Genomic DNA, 20,137 nt, shown 5'->3' with positions numbered 1-20,137 from the left:
CACTCTAGTTCCTGGCTCCTCACCCATCATCTTTCTTGGGCAGAAATCATGTTTCTCTCTCCTTCTGAAAGGATTTTACCTAAACTATAGAGCTCTGCCAATATCATGATACTCACAACAAGCCAGACAACCTAAAGGACTCGCATCTTTGTTGCTTTCTCTCCAGATGTGATGAGCAGCATAATTATTCAGTTATAAGCAAGCACATTTATGCTTAAGGTGACAGCCTTAGAGAAAACATTAAAACAACTGAAGAACCTACACACACCCTAAAAAGCATATCAGAGATCACCAAGCTCAAACTTCACCTCTGGTATGTGTCTGTCCTTCAAAACCACATCTGTTTTTTGCTGGAGGTGAAAAGTAACTAAGTAGAAATACTTAGTTATACTGCTCAAGTACCTGCATCTGACCAAGTGGGTCTTTGCCCACAAAAGCTTATGCTCAGACATTTCTGTTAGTCTATAAAGTGCCACAGGGCCCCTCATTGCTTTTGCAGATCCAGACTAACACGGCTACCCATCTGATACTTGCTCAAGTATGTTTTTAAAGTATTTGTACTTTACTCAAGTAATTTATTTTTGTAATACTTTGCCTTTTAGTCCAGTCTTTCTTTAAAAGAAAATGTTGTACTTTTCACTCCACTGCCATTTCCAGTTATTTGCGACTTTCATCATGCCACTGACATTTGCACAAGCCAGCATTCTGATTGGCTAAAGCACAGCTGTATCCACAAAGCAGCCAATCATCATACAGTGATGATTTTTTTAAAGAAAATAACCAATGGCCCTGCCAGCAATGTAGCTTTTTCATTCAAAAACAGGATCTATGCATGGGTAGGGGGCCCTGAGCCTTGTGGGCTGGATCCAGCACACAGGGTTGAAGAAGCACGGCACTGCTGCTAACCCTCCCGCTGGCTGGGAGAACACAGTGCCGGAAGCTGCTCATGGGGGGATTTCCTCACTGCTGCTATTGGACACATAAAAGCCCACAGGAGCAACAGAGGCTACGTCTACACGTGCACCCAACTTCGAAATAGCTTATTTCGATGTTGCGACATCGAAATAGGCTATTTCGATGAATAACGTCTACACGTCCTCCAGGGCTGGCAACGTCGATGTTCAACTTCGACGTTGCTCAGCCCAACATCGAAATAGGCACAGCGAGGGAACGTCTACACGCCAAAGTAGCACACATCGAAATAAGGGAGCCAGGCACAGCTGCAGACAGGGTCACGGGGCGGACTCAACAGCAAGCCGCTCCCTTAAAGGGCCCCTCCCAGACACACTTTCATTAAACAGTGCAAGATACACAGAGCCAACAACTAGTTGCAGACCCTGTATATGCAGCACGGACCCCCAGCTGCAGCAGCAGCAGCCAGAAGCCCTGGGCTAAGGGCTGCTGCCCACGGTGACCACAGAGCCCCGCAAGGGCTGGAGAGAGAGTATCTCTCAACCCCCCAGCTGATGGCCGCCATGGAGGACCCCGCTATTTCGATGTTGCGGGACGCGGATCGTCTACACGTCCCTACTTCGATGTTGAACGTCGAAGTAGGGCGCTATTCCCATCCGCTCATGGGGTTAGCGACTTCGACGTCTCGCCGCCTAACGTCGATTTCAACTTCGAAATAGCGCCCAACACGTGTAGACGTGACGGGCGCTATTTCGAAGTTACTGCCGCTACTTCGAAGTAGCGTGCACGTGTAGACGCAGCTAGAGAGTGCTACCTGGTAGTGGCAAGGAGAGTGGAGCCAGGTAAGCGCCAGCCCCTGCATCCCCACCATTCTTCCCTGCCCAGCACTCCCAGACCGTCAGCTCCTTCACTCACCTCCCACTCCAACTCTTCACCCGAACTCCCCCTTGCTCCTGCACCTTCCCCCGTCCCACGCCCGGCCAGACACTCCTCCCCCAGCTCTCTCCTGCTCCCAGCCAGACACCCGCCTCCCAGCCTGCGCCAGCACTCTCTCTCCCATCCAGACTAGGGATGGAAAACCCCATTTAATTGGTTAACCTGTTAAACATTAAGTTTAACCAGCTAACTGATTAAATGGGTGGGAGGGATGCTGGGGCGCCCAAGCTCGTGGCACGCTGGCAACAAGTGCTGCTGTGGTCCACCTGGCGCATCCTCGCCTGCAGCATCACTGCAGATGGAGGGCCAGCAGAGGAAGAGGCAGAGGGGCCCCTCCTGGACGGGGGCCGAGATCCGGGACCTGCTGGGGCTCTGGAGCGAGGAGGAGGTGCTCCAGGCAATGGGGAGCAAGAGGTGGAACGCGGATGCGTTCGCTCGGCTGGCCGAGGGCCTGGCCGCCCGGGGTCACCCTGCCGCACTCCTGACCACGTCAGGAGTAAGGTGAAGGAGCTGCAGCAGGGTTACGCCTGGGCCCAGGACGCCGCCGGCCGATCTGGGGCCGCCCCCGCCGCTTGCCCCTTTTACAGGGAGCTCAGGGCCATCCTGGGCCCCCGGCACACCTCCTCCCCCCCGGCCATCCTTGACACCTCGGCCGACGAGCCCCAGCAGGCCCCGGAGACGGAGTCCGCCCCGGAGGCAAGCCCCGCACCCCGGGGGCCCCCCCCCAAGGACACTGGAGGAGGAGGGGGAGTCCTCCAGTGACGGGGGGGTTCCAAATCAACCTCCCCTCCTGCAGCTCCAGCAGGGCGTCTGTGGGAGCGGACCGTCAGGTATGTACCCCCCTGGTGCACACCCCCGGGGTTAAGGGGCGGGGACAAGAGATATGACCAGGGCCCTCCACACACCCAGATGACCATGGCCCCGAGGACATCAGTGGCACGTCCCTCAGAAGAGTCCATCAGCCCCTGCCCCCCAGCAGGACAGCACCATGCCTCATCCCTGGGGATAGGGGGAGCAGAACCTAGGGTCCCCTGTGGCGGGGGGGGTGGACACCCATCAGCAGCAGCAGCATCTCCGGGGGACGGGGATGGGGAACCAGCAACAGAGGGGTGGGGGGACAAGGGCCACAGGTCAGGGCCCAGACTAACGGCTGTCTCCACTCGTCTTCCCCCTCTGTTCCGCAGCTGCACCATTGGAGGGCCCGGAGAGCACCTGTGTGGCATCTGTGGTCCCAGACAGCCCACCGGGGCCATCCCACCAGGCCAGCCCCTCGGCGGAGCATGGACCAGCCCCAGGATGAGCCCGACAGCGGTGGAGCCATCCGCGGGCATCCACGGACCCCCAGCTGCTCGCCACCCTCCCGCGTCAGCTGGAGGTGTCCGAGCAGCGCCTGCAGGTGGAGGAGCAACAGCTCCATCTCCAGGAGCGAGCGCTGGCCTGGCGCCAGGAGGCTTGGGGGGCCTTCATGCACACCTTCGAGGACATCGCGCAGCACTTGGCCGCCCCCACCCCCCGCTGCTCTGCCCGCTGGTCCGCCTGCTGTCCCTCCACCATCCGCCTTCCTGGGGCCTGCTGCCAAGGGGAACCTGGGGCCTCCGTACACCGCCCGGCCCTATCTGCCGGTTCTCCCGGCCCCCACCCAGCCTCAACGGGGCCTCCGGCCGAGACGTGGGTCGCACCCCCCGACACCAGGCGCAGGACAATACTGGGTGTGTGGCCAAGGACGTTGCCCCCCAAGGCCCCCCTCCTTTGGGCATATTCCCCCCATCCTTGTAAACAGTTTTTCTTCTACCCCTGTTTACTACCTGCCCCCCCCATGTACATAGTTCCCCCCTTCTTTTAATTATTAATAAACATAGCACAGTTTTGTTTAAAAAAAATTCCATTTATTGCACAGAAGTGTGGGGGAAGTGTGCTCTCGGGTTCTCTGTGGTGTGGGTGTGGGGGCAGGGAGTGTTGTGGAGGATGCGGGGGTGCAGTGGGTAGCTCACCAGCAGCTGGCCCTGCCAGCGTTCACCCCGCAGCCTGGTCAAAATGGGCCCGGAGGGCCTCCCGGACCCAGATCCCCTCAGGGTCGACCTGGCGACTGGGGGCAGCGGGTGGCTGGATGTCAGCCCTGCCAACCTCCACAGCCCAGCCCTGGAAGAAGGCCTCTCCCTTGCTCTCCACCAGGTTGTGGAGTGCACTGCACGCACCCACAACCTGGGGGATGCTGGGGAGGCCTGCATCCAGGCGGGTGAGGAGACACCTCCAGCACCCTTTGAGGTGGCCGAAAGTGCGCTCGACCACCTGGCGCGCATGGTTCAAGCGTGTGTTTAACCGCTCCTGGCTGGCTGTGACATGGCCCGTGTAGGGGTGCATGAGCCAGGGCTGGAGGGGGTACGCCATGTCTGCGATGATGCAGAGGGGCATGGTGGTGTCCCCCACAGGGATCTCCCGTTGGGGAATGTAGGTCCCCTCCTCCAGCCGGTGGCACAGGCCCGAATTTCTCAACACCCGGGCGTCATGAGTGATGCCAAGCCAGCCAACATAAATGTCCAAGAGGCGGCCCCGGCTGTCCACCAAGGCCTGGAGGACCACAGAATGGTATTCCTTCCTATTCAGGAAGCGTCCTCCACTGTGCTCCAGGGCATGGATGGGGATATGAGTCCCATCTAGTGCCCCAAAGCAATTTGGGAAGCCCAGGCTGGCAAACCCCGCGATGGTGGCATCCGGGTCCCCCAGCCTCACGAGCCTGTGGAGGAGCAGGGCATTGATCGCGCGGATGACCTGCAGGGAAGGACATGAGAGAGCACCGGTGAAGGGTGTGCAGGGTGTGTCTGGCCCTCCCGCCCAGGGCTCCCCACCTCCCCGCAGGGTTCCCCTCCACCCCGGGTCCTCTTACCTCCATGAGGACAGCCCCGATGATGGCCTTGCCCACGCCGAACTGCCGCCCTATGGATCGGTAGCTGTCTGGAGTGGCCAGCTTCCAGACAGTGATGCCAACCCGTTTCTCTACAGTGAGGGCACGTCACATGGGGGTGTCCTGGTGCCGTAAGGCAGGGGTGAGCCACTGGCAGAGCTCCAGGAATGTCTGCCAGCTCATTCGGAAGTGCCGGAGCCAGCGATCATTGTCCCACTTGCCGAGCACCAGCCGCTCCCACCAGTCCATGCTCATGGGGTATCTCCACAGCCGGTGGTGTGTGTGGCGGGGGCGGGGCTGGGAGGGCAGCAAGGTCTGGGGCTGCTTCCTCATCCCCTGGGGGCAGCTCATCTTCCTCAAATAAAAGATGGTCAGCTGCCTCCTGCATGGCACTGAGCAGGGCAGCCACTGGTCCTCCAGGGGCGAGTGTGTGGGCCTCTAGCTGCTGCTGCTGCTGGGGGTCCATGGTGCGTCAAGGGGTGTGCGTGCTTGTGGATCTTCAGACCGTGTGCTGTGCAGGCCGAGTGTGTCTGGGAGGGGCCCTTTAAGGGAGCGGCTTGCTGTTGCCCCAGAAGTGCTAGTCCGCCCTGTGACCCTGTCTGCAGCTGTTCCTGGCACCCTTATTTCGATGTGTGCCACTTTGGTGTGTAGAAGGTCCCCTGCAGCGCCTATTTTGATATAGTGCTGTCCAACGTCGATGTTGAACGTTGACGGCACCAGCCCTGGAGGATGTGTAGATGCCATTCGTCGAAATAGCTTCTTGTGTTGTAGCATCCCAGTGTAGACATAGCTTCTCAGGTGTAAAATTCAGGATGGGAAAGAGTGGAGATAGTTTATGAAATAGTGAGACCAGAGTGTAGCCCTAACACGTCTGCTTACAGCAGGGGTGGCGGGTCAGATCTGGTCCACCAGGTTTACTCCCTGGCAGACCCCAACCTCTATATTTACCTGCACCTCCAAAGGCATCAGGCAACCACAGCCTGCATTGGCCACAGATTGCAGTTTGTGGCCAATAGGAGCCCATTTTTTTATCATCCACCCCTGCTTATAAAACTGTACTCAGAATAGAAAAATGTAAAACGTTAGCACTAACGAGTTGAAGCATGAAGGGGACACACAAATATTTAGCATACCTGGCATGTAAAGACCTTGCAAGGCTAGCTAAAATAGTGCCATGCAAATGCTGGTTCTTTCAGCTGACATAGCAAATAAGAAGTGGGCAGCATTATCTCCCGAAAACGTAAACAGATGTGCTTGTCTTAGTGATTAGCTAGCCAAGGAGTAAGATTAAAATGACTCGAATCTGGTGAATTGACAAATAGCGTTTCTTTTGTTTATCTTTTTTACAGAGCGAATATTTGTAATAAAAATAATATAAAGTGAGCACAACACACTTTGTATTCTGTGTTACAACTGAAATCAATATTGAAAATGTAGAAAATCAGTCACAAATATTGATAATAAATACAGTAAAGTCTCAGAGCACACGAACCCAGAGTATGCGACCCCACTCTTATGCAGCTGATCCCCAATTCCTACAGCAAACCCTGGAAATGTGCAATTTCCAGTTGCGCTTCACTCGCTCACCCTGGCTCTGGCTTAACGCTGCCCCTGCTCCGCATGGCCCCCACTCAGCCCCACCTCCAGCTCTGCTCACCACCTGCACATAGCTCCTGCTCACCTCCCACCCCACCTCTGGCTCTAGCTCACCACCCCTCAGGCGTAACTCCGACTCAACCTGCCCAGCCCCAGTTCAACCCCCCTGCCGATTCACTACTCGCGTGTGGCTCCAGCTCTCCCCCCACACCCCCAGCTCTGGCTCTAGCTCAACCCCCCTCATGCTCTGGTTCAACTCCCCCCCCACCCCTGCACTCCAGTTCAAACCCCCCATGGCCCGGTTCACCACGTGAGCAGGGCTCCAGCTCACCACCCCCACACATAGCTCCAGCTCATCTCCACGCCTTGTCCCCCTGCAGCCCTAACCCACCGCAGACTTAACCCTCCCCAACTCTCCAGCTCACCCCAGGACTTACCTTTCTGCTGCTTCTCTGGCTGCAGAACGTGTGTTCCACCAGGGAAAAACCTGGACCCCCACTTACGCAAAACTCAGCTTGCGCGAGGGTGCATGGAACGAATCCCTCGTGTAATTTGGGGCGGTCTATTGTATAAACAGATATTCTTTTATTGTTTAGCAGTGTGGTTAAAGCTGTGACTAGCTGTCATCATTTCTTAAATCTAGTTAATATGTTTTTTTATTTATCATATGCACTAACCGTGAGCAATTGACAGCCCTAATTATTTACGGAGATTCCTAGGTGCCACAAAATATAATCAGTAATAATAACGACAACATTTAGAACCAAAGCATTAAGAGGAAACAGATCTTAAACTAATAACCTTGTCTATACACTTCCCTGAGAGCCAGGGAAACCCCAGGTTTTTTTTCTATACTCCCAGAGGACCTGTCTCTGTCTTTCATATCTGCCTATTCTCCTCTGGCATGGCTGACTCAGCTACCCTTTCTCTTCTTGCAGAGTCTTTTCAAATCTTTAGTGTTCCTTTCAGCTCTAGGCTCCTGTCCCAGCCTCAGTAAAATATCTGAATAACTTGGTATAGAGCCTGGAACACCTTCACTGTTAATAGTTCAACTCTTGTCTTTTAATAGCCTTCCCCAGCCAATTTTGATGGATGGCTGCTTATCTAGAGCTATAGAGTTGCCTTCTAAATTGTTTTTCCAATAGCTTCTATTGAGATAGACCGATACATTTATATCAGAAAGTCCAGTGAAACCAATATAGGTATATAGTAACTCTACTTCATTGATCAGATCACCTGGACTATTTATAAAATGATTACAGATCAGAATCGTTAAAATATTACATAGCAGCTCCAGGTCCACCACAACCTCAAATAGAATTCTCCAAACGTATTGCCTCCGCAGACCCACACTGCTGAAAGACATGTTCCATAGCTCAGAAGCCAGACACAAATATTAAGAGCTGTAAAATGATCAGGGGGTGCAGACATAGCTATGAGCATTCCCAGTTGTGGATATAAAATGCTTTGCCCATGTTTTCCCCTCAATCTGGAAGGTTAACAGCCTGTAGCAAGTCCCTGTAGGAGGAATGAAGTGTACTAATTAGGGAGTAGTTGAAAGACTACCTCTTCCTGAAATTAGCATCTGTGGTTCTAGAGCTAAGGGAAAAAAATAATGCTTTGTAAAAGCACGTACTGGCCTCTTGCACCGCAAACGAACAAGTTTGAAGACAGGACACATCCTGGAAACAGCTAGCTGTGGCCGGGCCACTGCTCACCTGGTGGAATGAAGCTTTTAGTTCTTCTAGTAGTAGGACACCAATCCAGTGATTATAGGCCTTGATACATTCAAATTGATCTTATGGAAAATGTACATGCAAAAAAATCCAACTATGCTACAACTACTGAAACAAGTAGCTACTAAACTTTGTTTTGTTAACTAGCGGAAAAAAAATGTTTAAAAATTGGGATGAGCAAGAAAAGAGATTGGTTCCCCTGCTGCTCCGGGAGCAGGGAAGGAGGAACCAAAGATAGGTGGGGATGATTTGGGATGTTAAAATCTGTATTTAATACAAATGCACCTCCTGATAGTTATCTTACTACAAATAGTTCTGCAGCACGTAAGCTTCTAATCCATGAGGACAACCATTAGGCCCTTCACAGAATCTTAGATATTAGAGATGAAAAACAACTATTATTAGACCACCCAACCTGACTCCCCCATCTTCCTCCCTATGCAGGATTTCTCCCTATAGTATACTTTCTATCTAATCTCTTTCAAGCGATGTAAGAAGAGAGCCAAATACTGAGAGCGTGAAGAAACTTATGTTTCATCTACAACAGGCGAGATAAATTTAATTCACATTTTGCCATTGACCTATGCTTTTATTGCACCACAGCAAAATTACTAAAATGCTCAGGGCTGAAAGGGGACATCACAAAAAAGTTGAAGATAATCCAACACATATCACAACGGTGCTTCATATGTCAACTGGGTCCCCATCCAATAATGGTCCAGTAATGGTTCTAGTTCTATTCCATTCATTACCTACCATGGTATCTGAAGCACCTCTAAGGGCTAAGACCTAATTTACAAAACCTTATGCAGAGTGGGACCTGATTGCTCCAGGAACCCCTTTGCTTTGCACAGAATACATACAATCCTTTGATTAGAGAGACTGCTGCTAACGGAGCCCCAGATGAAACTCTTTGGTGCACTGGGAATAGGTGTGGGAACACCAGGGATGAAGATAATTTATTTAGGATTGTTGTACATGAGGGCCTACACATTAAGTCTTCCTGCTTTTGATCTCGCTTAGCTAAATGATCTATACCTATAAAATTCTTTTAGTCTTTCGTCAAAGATGATTTGCTCGTAAGGTGCAAGTGCGAAAAACTGGGCTCGGAGGGGATGTGGAAGGAGGAAAAAGGTGCCTAGATAAGACAAAACTCTGAATATTAGGACTGTTCCTATAAAATCTTAAAATCTACAGTAGTTCCCAAACTTTTCAGCATCACGCCCCACCTTTTGAGTTTTGAGAAACCCTCATGCCACCCACCTTTTTTACCACCATCCAACCCCTGCTTAACAAAAAAAAATTCAATGTGTAATTTAAAATAAACACAAAAACTTGATATAAAAATGTTATTTAAAATTAAAAATAAGCACAAATAGTTTTTCTTGGCCCAAAAATTCAATAAAAATTTAATTTAACATCAGAAACAAAACAAATTTAATGTGATGGATGATGCTGCATTTTCTTCACAGGTTGGGAAATCCTAGCTTTGAAAGATAAAACTATACAACACAAATCATTTTGACATCTAGTCGATTTTTTGTTTCGTTTTTAACGTGACTAAACTTGAAAAGCTTTTTACACAGAGGTACATTAATAAAAATGGAAGAATAATGTGCAGTACTTCTCCAACTTTTGCGTACATTGGGAAACATTTTATCCAAACTTTCTTCTAGCTTGAGTTTTCGAAATTATCTTTTGCATTTGAATCATATTTTATCGACTGCTTGTTCTTGCAATACTTCTGGCAATGTATCAACATCAAAGCTGAATGGATTGTGTACTAATTTATGAACGGGGTTGCCAGAAAAGTTGTCTGGAAAATAGCGGATGACTTCGTCAGCCAGGCAGTCCAGAGGAAACACAATTTTGTTCTTTACATCCTCTTTACAAAGTTCTTGGAAACCTTTATCTTCAGTGAGTGATAAAAATGTCAGAAAAGATGAACAGTTAGGCATCTGAGCTTGTGTTCAACATTTCCAGAGCTGGATTTTTTCTGTAAATGCTTTAATAGCATCATGGTGTGCTACAAAGTTTGCAGCATTGTCTTCTTGCAGCTTCAAATTGAGATTATTCAATGATTCAGAAATGTTCACAAGGTATGCCAGTGAAAGTTGAAACATTTGGTCTGTAAATGCATGATATAACTCTTCTTTCTTCTGTTGCTTGAGGAAAATTTCCATTTCGTCTTTCAGTTTAAAGAATCGTGAAAGCATGTTACCTTTCGAAAGCCACCGTACCTCGGTGTGGAACAAAAGAGTTTTATGATCCACTCCCAAATCCATGCAAAGAGCAGCAAAAAGTCTTGTATTTAAAGCACAGTTCTTCACAAAATTGACAACTTTGATGGCCAAATTTTACAGTCACGCAAAGCGCCTGAAAGGGTTTTAGTAGCCAACGCTTGTCTGTATATGATGCAGTGAGTTGTGGTTACAGCTGGATTTTTCTCTTTCACCAATGTTACAAATCAAGAGCGAGAGCCAAGCATCACTGGAGCACCGTCTGTGCATACAACAACCCGTTTTCCCCATGAAAGTCTATTTTCTTCCGTGGTATCATCACAATGAATTGCAAAATAAGGGGAAAACCAACACGGCCTTCACAACTTGAAGTTTAAGATCTTCTGCTGGGTTGTCGATGCAACATTTCACAGAACTGTTGGAAAGCGAAATTCCTGATAGTTTTCTCTTGTTTTTGACACCAAGCACAATATCAACTGCTTTCAACACGCAAGGCTTCGCAAGAGTTTCTCCGATTATGTGCACTTCCTTAGATTTAGTGATGAGCAATGATGGTTCATAAGATGCTTCTACCACTTTGGCTGACACTTGATGAAAAGCTCCAGGAGTGTCCAGCTTCATGCATTTCAAATTTTGAAGTTTAGCAACAGAATGCTCATTTGGTTTGTCTGTCAAGGTGCTGTGGTTCTTTGCCAAGTGTTGCTCAAGACGACTAGCTCTCAAGGCATCATTGCTGAGAACTGTGTGGCATGTACTGAGGATGATCAATCCCATTTGCTTCCACGGCAGTGAAGCCATACATAATGTTGTCTTCATTGTACTTCCTTTTTCTAATTGCGGCCATAATATATTTAAAAAAATCTATAAAACAATCTTCCTGATTAGAATGAATTTAATGGATGCAAAATACTTTGAAAAGTATCACAACTGTTTATTTACCACTTTTATGTAGAGATGCATGCTGCCTTACATATATCCCACCACCAGTAACCGCACAAGACCAGCCACCTAGTCCCACGATAGTTCAGTCCCAAACACTCCTGTGAGCATGCTAGAAAGAGCTCCATTGCCTTCTACATCATTCTTCAGCCTCCCAGCTAACCAAACCAGCACCCTTACACATCGAAAGGAAAAAAAAATATCACATTTTGTGGTATGAAATTCGAAATTTAAACTTTTTAAAGGCAGTGGTCTCCAATCTTTTTATATCCCAGATCACTTTTTCAATGTCAGGGCAAGCCCTAAGACCCCACCCACCACTCTTGCTGTTCCCCCCCTCTCCATCATTTGATTTCCCCAGCCTTTACTCATTCTCACTGGGTTGAGACAGGAGGTATGGGCTCTGGAGTGGGAATGAGGGATTTGGGTGTGGGAAGGGATGAAAGGCGCAAGCTCTAGGTGGGAATTTGGGTGCAGGAAGAGGTGGAGAAGGAGCTGCCGGCTCAGGGTGGGGGTTCCAGGCTGGAGAGTGTTGGGGCCAGGTGTAGTGTTGGGGTGCTGAGCAAACCACAGGCTTGGGGATGTGAGGGTGCAGGAGTTCAGGTTGGGGTGTATGAGGGGCTCAGGGCAGGGGGGTTGGGAGTGTGATGGGCTCAGGACACAGATGTGCAGTGTGTAGATTGTGCAGTGGTGTTGTGGTAGAGGACTGGGGACGTGAGAGGCTCAGGACAGGGGGTTCCGCTGACAGATTCAGGATGGAAGTGTATGTGGGGATGCAGCAGTGTTATGGTGCTGTGGCCAGATGGGGACTTGGTCCCGACTGGGGGCTTGTTGTCCAGGCTTCATTTTTAAATAAAATATGTCCAACACAATTGTTTTCAGCATTGTCTTTATTTCTGGGAGGGCTGGGGAACGTGTTTAGGGTCAGGGGACACTGACCCACAGAAAATAAGTCAGGTGCTAGTGGGAGCTGGGGCAGGCGGCAGGGTACTCAAGGGCGAGGGGAAGGGACAGCTCGGCTGGTACCTGGGGGTCCCACAGCTGCGCGCCAGGCCTGGGGTCTCAGGGAGTGTGTGGGCTGCTTCCCCTCTCTGCACAGCTGGTGTGTTTCCTGAAAAGCCAGGTCTGTTGCACACCAGTGACTTCCTTCCGCCTGCTGCCTTACAGGGAGTGGAAGTCCTGGGTCCGCACCAGCTCCAACTGTTCAGGCAGCCGGCAGGCGACAAACTTGGCTTTGCAGGAAACACACCAGCTGTTTGGGGAGGGGAAGCAGTGCACGCACTTCCTGAGACGCTGGCTCCAGTGTGCAGCTGTGGGATGCCCACCGTGACACTGCAGGAACACGCCCCTACCTCCATTTTTAGTGGTGGAACTCAAGCTCTAACCCTGCCCCAGCCACACCAGAAATCAAGCCCCAAACTGCCCCCAGGCTTCACCCCCCAGGCACCCCAGCTCCCCTCGCAACTCTACATCAATGCCCTCTCCCAGAACCAGGCACCCCCAGGCCTCTACTCTCACCTCAATCTCCTGCCCTCCCACCAAATCCTGCTCCACCAGCCCCCCCCACCTTATCCCATCACCCTCCCCTCCCCTGGAACCAGGCACCCCCAGCCCACCCTCTAACCCAGTGGTGTCCAAATGCACTTGCTTGGATTGCCACATGACCCTCCACCCCAGCCAAGTACTGCCCCCTGCAGCCAGACACCCTACCCCCCACCCCCCACAAACTGCCAGTGACTCAGTGGAGCTGTGCCAGCCACCAGATCCTTAGTGCTCCCCTCAGTCCTGGGGCCACCTTACTTGCTGCCAGACCTTGACCCCTGCTGGACTGACACCAGCCCAGCCATGGGCTGAAAAGGCTGGTTCCAGCCACATGCTGGACATGGCCCTGGACACACGGGCACCAGCTTCGCTTTGACTGGGCTGCCAGCATGGCCCCAGAGCTGCAGGCACGGCCTGGGCCCTGCAGAGAGCAGCTCCAACACTGCCTGGGGTGCCGGACACTGTGCCAGCGCTGTACCAGCCCAGAGGCTGACTACGGACTGGCCAGGCTAACAGCACAGCCTCCAGCTTGCGGGTGCCTCGTGCAGTCCCCGCTGGCCAGCTGCCTGAGCCCTGTGCCACCAGCCAGAGCTGCCCCCACTAGCTGCCAGCCTGCCTTAACCCCCCCCGCCCCGCTGCTGCAGCCGCCTGCCCTAGCCTTGCACTGCCAGGGCCAGCAGCTCACCCACCAGCTGCCAGGGCCAGCCCCCCAAGCTGCACCCACGACCCACCAGGTCCAGCTGCCTGAGCCCCACCCTCCACCTACTGGGGCCAGCCACCTGATCCCCCTGCTCTGCCAGGGCAGCCACCCAAGCCCTGTGAACCACTCCTCTGAGCCCCTCCCCTCCACCAAAGCCAGGCACCACCAGCCCTCTGCTCTTACCCCATCGCCCTCCCCTGAGCCAGGCACCCCGGCCCCCATTTAACCCCATCCTCCTCCTCCTCCCCCCACAACCCCCACTCACTCACCTTTGCAGGATGCAGCTCATGGGGGTCTTTGCCGGCTGCCTTTACAGCAGCTATGCCAGGTCGCCTACATAAAATGGCAGGGGCTGAGAGCCAGAATCAAGGGCTGGCTCACTCTTTGGGTGTGTCAGGGGGGGTAGGCTGAGGGGGGTCTAGGTAGCCTTATGCCCTTCCCCCCGAATTTATTCATGCCCCCAGAAAGGCACACACCCCAGTTTGGGAAACCAGCATCTAGTCACCCTAATCACACCATATACCTGAGTACTATTTATTCAAGTTGCTCTTTTCTGAATTCCCTTTGGTTTGTCAATATTTTTCTGGCAATTTGGTGCAGAGAATGAAATATAGTATTAACAAGCATAAGGACAGAGACTTTTCCTTCCCTACAGAATGAAAATATTGTATATTAAAAATGAAAAGAAAGTTGCAGCCACTCTTTAAATAAAGAATTAATCTTGCTAATAGATCAGAGTGATCAGACACAAAATTCACATAACTATTCCCTACAATTGCAATGTGTTTTGCTACTGCAATAAAACTGCATAAAGTATATACTGTAGATTGAAAGAAATATCTGGCCTTCTTACTTTAATCATATTACTGTGCCTTGGATATATAATTTAAAAGGACCATATCCACGATCTATTTTTTTGGTGGTGGTGGTGGTGGTGGTAGAAATAAATTAGACAATGCATAGAAAATCCCAGGGGTGATTCCATTGCCACTAGAACAGCTGCCTTCCACAGATGTGCAGTTACATCTATGCCTTCTCTGAGCCCACTTTCCCAATTCATCTTACAAAGTACCAGGCGAATCCTGATTTTTACGTTTGCATAATCACTAACAAAAATCAGAAGACAAATTTAGTAACTAACTGAGTTACTGAAAGACAAATGGAGTCAGTTAGAAAATAATACCCGCAGGTATCAGCAACTTGGTCCAGGAAGAATTTCCACACATGCTTTGCTCTACTAGATATTCTCCAAAAGACATTTTCTTGATGCATGGATTCAACAAAAGATTCCCCCACAGTCCAGCACTTTACTCACAGCTAATTGTGTTCTCCTGAAATACTCCTGATCTTTTCTTCCTCCAAATACAGCCATCTTTGTTACTTTTATTAATTATTTACTAAGCTATTTGTGGAAGATGGAAACAGACCCGGGGTAGTGAATGGCAAGATGGCTGCTGTACAGAAGGAGTGCATGATTTTTTAACAAGTGAGAATTCACTTGTTAGGTACTTAGAGCTCCACAAAAAGATATTTTTCATCTCAAGAGATGAACAAGTTAGCAGTTCTTAAGTTACTATAATATAGATACTTTTGTCTGTATATGCTTCCCTCCTACCAGCAAAAGACCCAGGACAGGAGTGACCACCAAGAAGCCTCCAAAAAGGAACATTCTCCTCCCTTCTCCAAGCAAGAAGCAAAGCAGAGCCCTCCCTCCCATGCTTCCAGGAACCTGCTGATCACCTGCACTTCTGAACCCTGGGAGTCATGAAGCCCTGATCCAGGGATCTACTTCTACTCTCTCCCCACTCCGCCCTCCCAGCAGGAAGAAAGGTAAGGTCATCTTCCCTCCTGACAGGCTTCAGCTTCACTGGAAGACATGAGCTATCCCTTCATGCTAATCATAATTGGCTTAACAGCAGCACTGAAAAACTGTACATACATGGGTGGTGCTTATGTTGTACAGTGATGGAGGTGACATCTGTATTGTCAACCCACAGGATTCATTTGCAAGTCTTGCAATATTTGGTGTTTTTCTTCAAGCCTCAGCTTGTAGCGTCAAGTGATGTCATGAGAATCCCAATTTCATTTTAAATAAAGTTTCTAATGCTCTTGATTGTGGTAAAGATATCCTGAAAACACAGTTCAAGTGCATCCTACAGGCTCAGAAACTACCAGGCACTCAATAAATCTTTATTGTGTTTTTAAAATATCAAGATTTTGAGGGGTCTGACTCTTGATTTTTGAAAGTTGGCAATACATCCTGTAAATAACTAGAGAACTAAGTCCTTCCAGTATGCTGCATAGCTAACTAGCTCAGGGGTTTCAGTATGCACAGGAAGTCTGACAACTAATGTGTTTGTATTAGTCTTTCATGCCTTCAGGTGTGTAGATCCTTACCTCGAAATTCTAGCCCTCTGAGCTGGAAAGTGACAAGGCCATTTCCAATTTCGATCAAGTGAACGAAGGCATTTAAATAATCAGATGCCAGAATAAAACAGTCTCCTGAGCTGTAGTTTCCCCAGCGGCCAAGCATCAAATCTCCACAAAGAGACTCCTGCAAAGATCTTGTCAGATGCTCATAAAAAATGGAGTTGAGATTATTGTCATCATTTCCTAAAATCAGAGGAACAAAGATTTTAAAGAGGTAAAATGTATTCAAAGCCATGCCTTTGTGAGAAGAGCCCTATTTCCTTATTCCTTCCTCCAGTAGCACCTCTTCTTGTGAGGTGAGGGGAGTGTCTCCTTGGGGACATATTGCACTTTCCATTCCTATTTGATTCTCATCACCTCACAGAATCAGTATTTTGCTGATAAAAAAAGCAGCACTGTAAAACAGAACAACGTACAAGTGACAACAAGCAGCTCACCTCTGAACCTTTTCATATATTTTATGCTTTATGATAACAGGCATTTTCTGGAAGCTTCTGACTAGCTGGGCTGAAGGCCCTCAGCTATATTGATAGGTTCACTTCACCATGCTGTCCTCAGCTGAAGTGAAATAAACCCACCTCAAAATCATTATTACCTGAACCTGCAGCCTTACACCAGAGTATACTTGTTGAGTTTATTACAATCAACTAGAAGATTTAGTCACTTTAATTTCGATCAGAGTTGCGTGACTGAATGCTCTGTTAGTTTTGAAAATCTCCAACACTACAATGTATGATGGTTAATTAAGAATTTGCTATTATCAAACTTATGTGAAAGCCACTTTATATAACAAATTTAACAAATAGGAAAAAAAGATCATCGCTGAACCAATTCACCTGTCCTGATGTGTCAATATCAGACCAACTAATCTTCAGAAGGTTGGGTGAAGCAGCACCAAATCACACTCTAAAACACTCCTGGGGAATCTGTGTTCGTGGCATTTAAAATGTGATTAAAATCAGCACTTAATTATACTTAGTGCAATGAAATAAATCTTCACCCATGCCAAGACAGTATCAGAGAGTCTAATAAAGTGTCAGTATGCTTGAATTCTCTTACATAATAGGTATGCTTGGTTTGGCCCAGGCATTCATTTTCTACTTTGCATCAGTGGCTTGCCCTCCGATACAACTAATGCCTATCCGAGGTCTTGTGTGTGTGTGTGTGTGTGTGTGTGTGTGTGTGTGTGTGTGTGTGTGTGTGTGTGTGTGTGTGTGTGTGTGTCCCCTTCTTTCTCTCTCAAACACATACATACATAATATATATATATATATATATATATATATATATATATATATATATATATATGTGGAAAACATTCATCTATATTCTCCTTGAAATATTCTGGGAAGATCTAAATGAGTCAGAAGTTAACCTTTCAACCATATTAGAACAAATGCATGTTTTGTCTTAGCAATGTATTCAAAACCACAATTATATCATGTGTTAATGTACATCAAAATACTGTGTAGCATAATGACTTTTACCAGATGGTAGCACAGAGTTGAAAAATACCTTTGTTCCATGCCTTGTCTTGATAAATAGTAACTGTGGATATTAGGATGACCCATAGTTTCAAAGCACTAACATCTCCCACACTACCTACAAATATTTATTCACTCTAATTTCTACTTCAAAAATATTGAAAATACTGTGCTAGTAGAATTGCATGTATGAGAGGGGAAAATTAAAATGTATCTTCAAAGTTGTTTTTAACAAATTTTCATAGTTTGATTAATATTTGACATGTCTAAAATTCCCTTTTGGGTGAAAAGACAAAAACATATTTTACATGGGTGAAGAGAAAGGCCACAGGTGAAATTGTGATCCCATTGAGTGGAAATTCTGTCAGTAACATCAAAGAGGCCAGGATTTCACCTGAAATGTTTACATCAGATTCTTCTCTAAGGATCTGATCCTGCAGAATCCTGAGCAAGTTCTCTGAGGTGCTGCAGACCTTCCACTCCCACTGACTTCAGTGAAAGATGAAAGCACTTCTACTTTCTGGGAAATGCTTAACACCAAGCAGGATTATGTTCTGTTCCTGGGCTTTGAAGGATCAGATTTTCTTCAGGAAATGTTGATTTCATAGTACACACACAAACCCATACAGAAATACTTCCATCAATGATAATCAAAATGTACAGATAGGCAAAGTAAGAAAAATGCTGATGGAAAATGCATTAGAATTAGGTCAAAGGAAATTCAGTTTATGTATTTTGATACACGATGTGGACCACTTGTGTTTTAATGGTTATAAAGCTTTAATTAAATGGTTATTAGCTGACCCCGCATTAATTTAATAGAACACTGAAACTTCAAACTGACATAAATAAAAAATGTTTAAGTTAAATATCAAAAATTATAAAATGAATAAATAGAATTTAAATTCTGACAAGCGTTTCTATATTAACATTTATCAAGCCCGGCCTTGCAGGCTGCTAAGCAATATAGCAGCCTATGTCACTGTGTCGCTTTGTCTTCCTGCCCCAATTTTCCCCTCTCTTTCTGTAAAATTTCTATTTGCTCTGATAAATCAGTTTTGAAATACAATGAAAGCAGACTATATGTCTATGCTTCTTACTTGTAAGTGACCATCTTACATGATCTTTCCTAGACCACTGCTTGACCAATGACTAATCCATGTCTACTGCTTATTACCTGGAAACTGAAACTGATTTACCTAATCAACTCTAAACAACAAATCACATCACAAGACGATCAGGATCTTTGCATACGTATTTTTGCTATTATAGTTTAAATGATTGCCTTCATTCACCCAATTCTTAAGCATTTTGCATCTATTTTAACCTTTATAGGCAAGTTACACTATGATACATCAATCACATTTTCTAAATTGTGTAAGAATAAAATCCCATGCCATACCTGGGTCCTTTTCAATCTGAATGGCCAGCCTTGTATTAGAATGATCCGCTCTTTTTGTGCTGAAAACAGACAGAGACAGTTCAAAGATAATTTCTTTTTTAAAGAGGACTTTCCTTCCCCCATCACAGCCCTGTTGAACATTTCTTACCACACTTCCTATTGGTGCATCACACAGTTCATACTGCTAATCTGTTAATTGATTTATTTTCAGTGTTAACATACTATTACCATACTAGGAAGTATTTCTTTTTCTCACACAAATCATGCACATATTTTATGAGCATCAACAATCAACAGGTATGTTTCTGCCACTTTCCATCACCTTCCTTCAATTTGACGATACATATAGTAAGGTGCTAGTCAGGGTAACAGGATTAGGTGGAAAGCTAGCATTTGTAATAACAAACAATAGATACCTAAATATTTACATGTCACAATAGACAACTGCCTACTATGTATTTACAGGTAAAACAGGTTCTCTCTCCTTTCCTTCCCAACCCTCAGCTGAAATACCTGGATTAATTTCTAGGGTTTTATGCATTTCTACTGAGAGAAAGGTGAGTCAGATAAATGAGTTCTGTAGTTAGTTGTTTTAAGCCAAGGGTCATTTTTACCTGTCAGGGAAATGCGTCTGATAGTCTACGTTCCACTGTGAGAATTCTGCCTCCCACATTAATATGTCTTTCCTTATTGGCCAGCCTTTTAATTGTCTCGGGGACCACTGCTGTCCTGAAAGGATGTGGCCATGGTGAGAGACAAGATGGCTTAGGGAGTTCAAGCCTTTGTCATAATAAGGTACGCTAACGAAGATGGGAGAGCCAGGAAAGCATTGTCACTGTGGCCAGATCACAGTCTGACAGGATGGGATGCAAATTAGCCAGCCTGGAAGTGGGTGTTTTGCACCAGCATGGCTATTTGGGAATTTAGTATCAAAAGAAGTCAGAAAGATCTTCCCAGCTGCAGACTGCAAGCAGAAGCACTTGCTAGCCTGGGTGATATAGAAGGTATATCTTCTGTGACATATTTCCTGCACACAGGAACTGAGGAAGACATCCAAAGACTCTCCTCCAAGAAACCCAAGCGAGTTCTGATGGTGGGAACACATGAGGAAGGGGGAATGCAAAACACAGCGCTAAAGAGAACAAGAAGTCCTGTGGCACCTTATAACAGATGTTTTGGAGCATAAACTTTCATGAGCAAAGACCTACTTCTTGCATCTGATGAAGCGGGTCTTTGCCCGGGACAGCTTATGCTTCAAAGTATCTGTTAGTGTGTAAGTTGGTACAGGACTTCTTGTTGTTCTCTAAGATACAGACTA

At 47.6% G+C, this 20,137-nt stretch overlaps 1 protein-coding gene across 2 annotated transcripts in view; it reads right to left on the bottom strand.

Annotated features, from left to right (window-relative positions):
* The window catches only part of PCNX2 (pecanex 2), a 258,263-nt gene that overhangs the window by 47,081 nt on the left and 191,045 nt on the right, over window positions 1-20,137 (bottom strand). For both annotated transcript variants that reach the window (XM_074988652.1, XM_074988650.1), the window contains 2 exons: window positions 18,820-18,878; window positions 15,901-16,116 (listed from right to left, as the gene is read on the bottom strand). In XM_074988652.1, the coding sequence (XP_074844753.1) occupies window positions 15,901-16,116; window positions 18,820-18,878 (275 nt within the window). The remainder of the gene's footprint in view (window positions 1-15,900; window positions 16,117-18,819; window positions 18,879-20,137) is intronic.

Source organism: Carettochelys insculpta, chromosome 3, assembly GCF_033958435.1.
Source record: "Carettochelys insculpta isolate YL-2023 chromosome 3, ASM3395843v1, whole genome shotgun sequence".
Taxonomy (NCBI): Eukaryota; Metazoa; Chordata; order Testudines; family Carettochelyidae; genus Carettochelys; species Carettochelys insculpta.
Note: the sequence above shows the minus strand (reverse complement) of the source record. Positions and strands in the feature narration are given on the sequence as shown.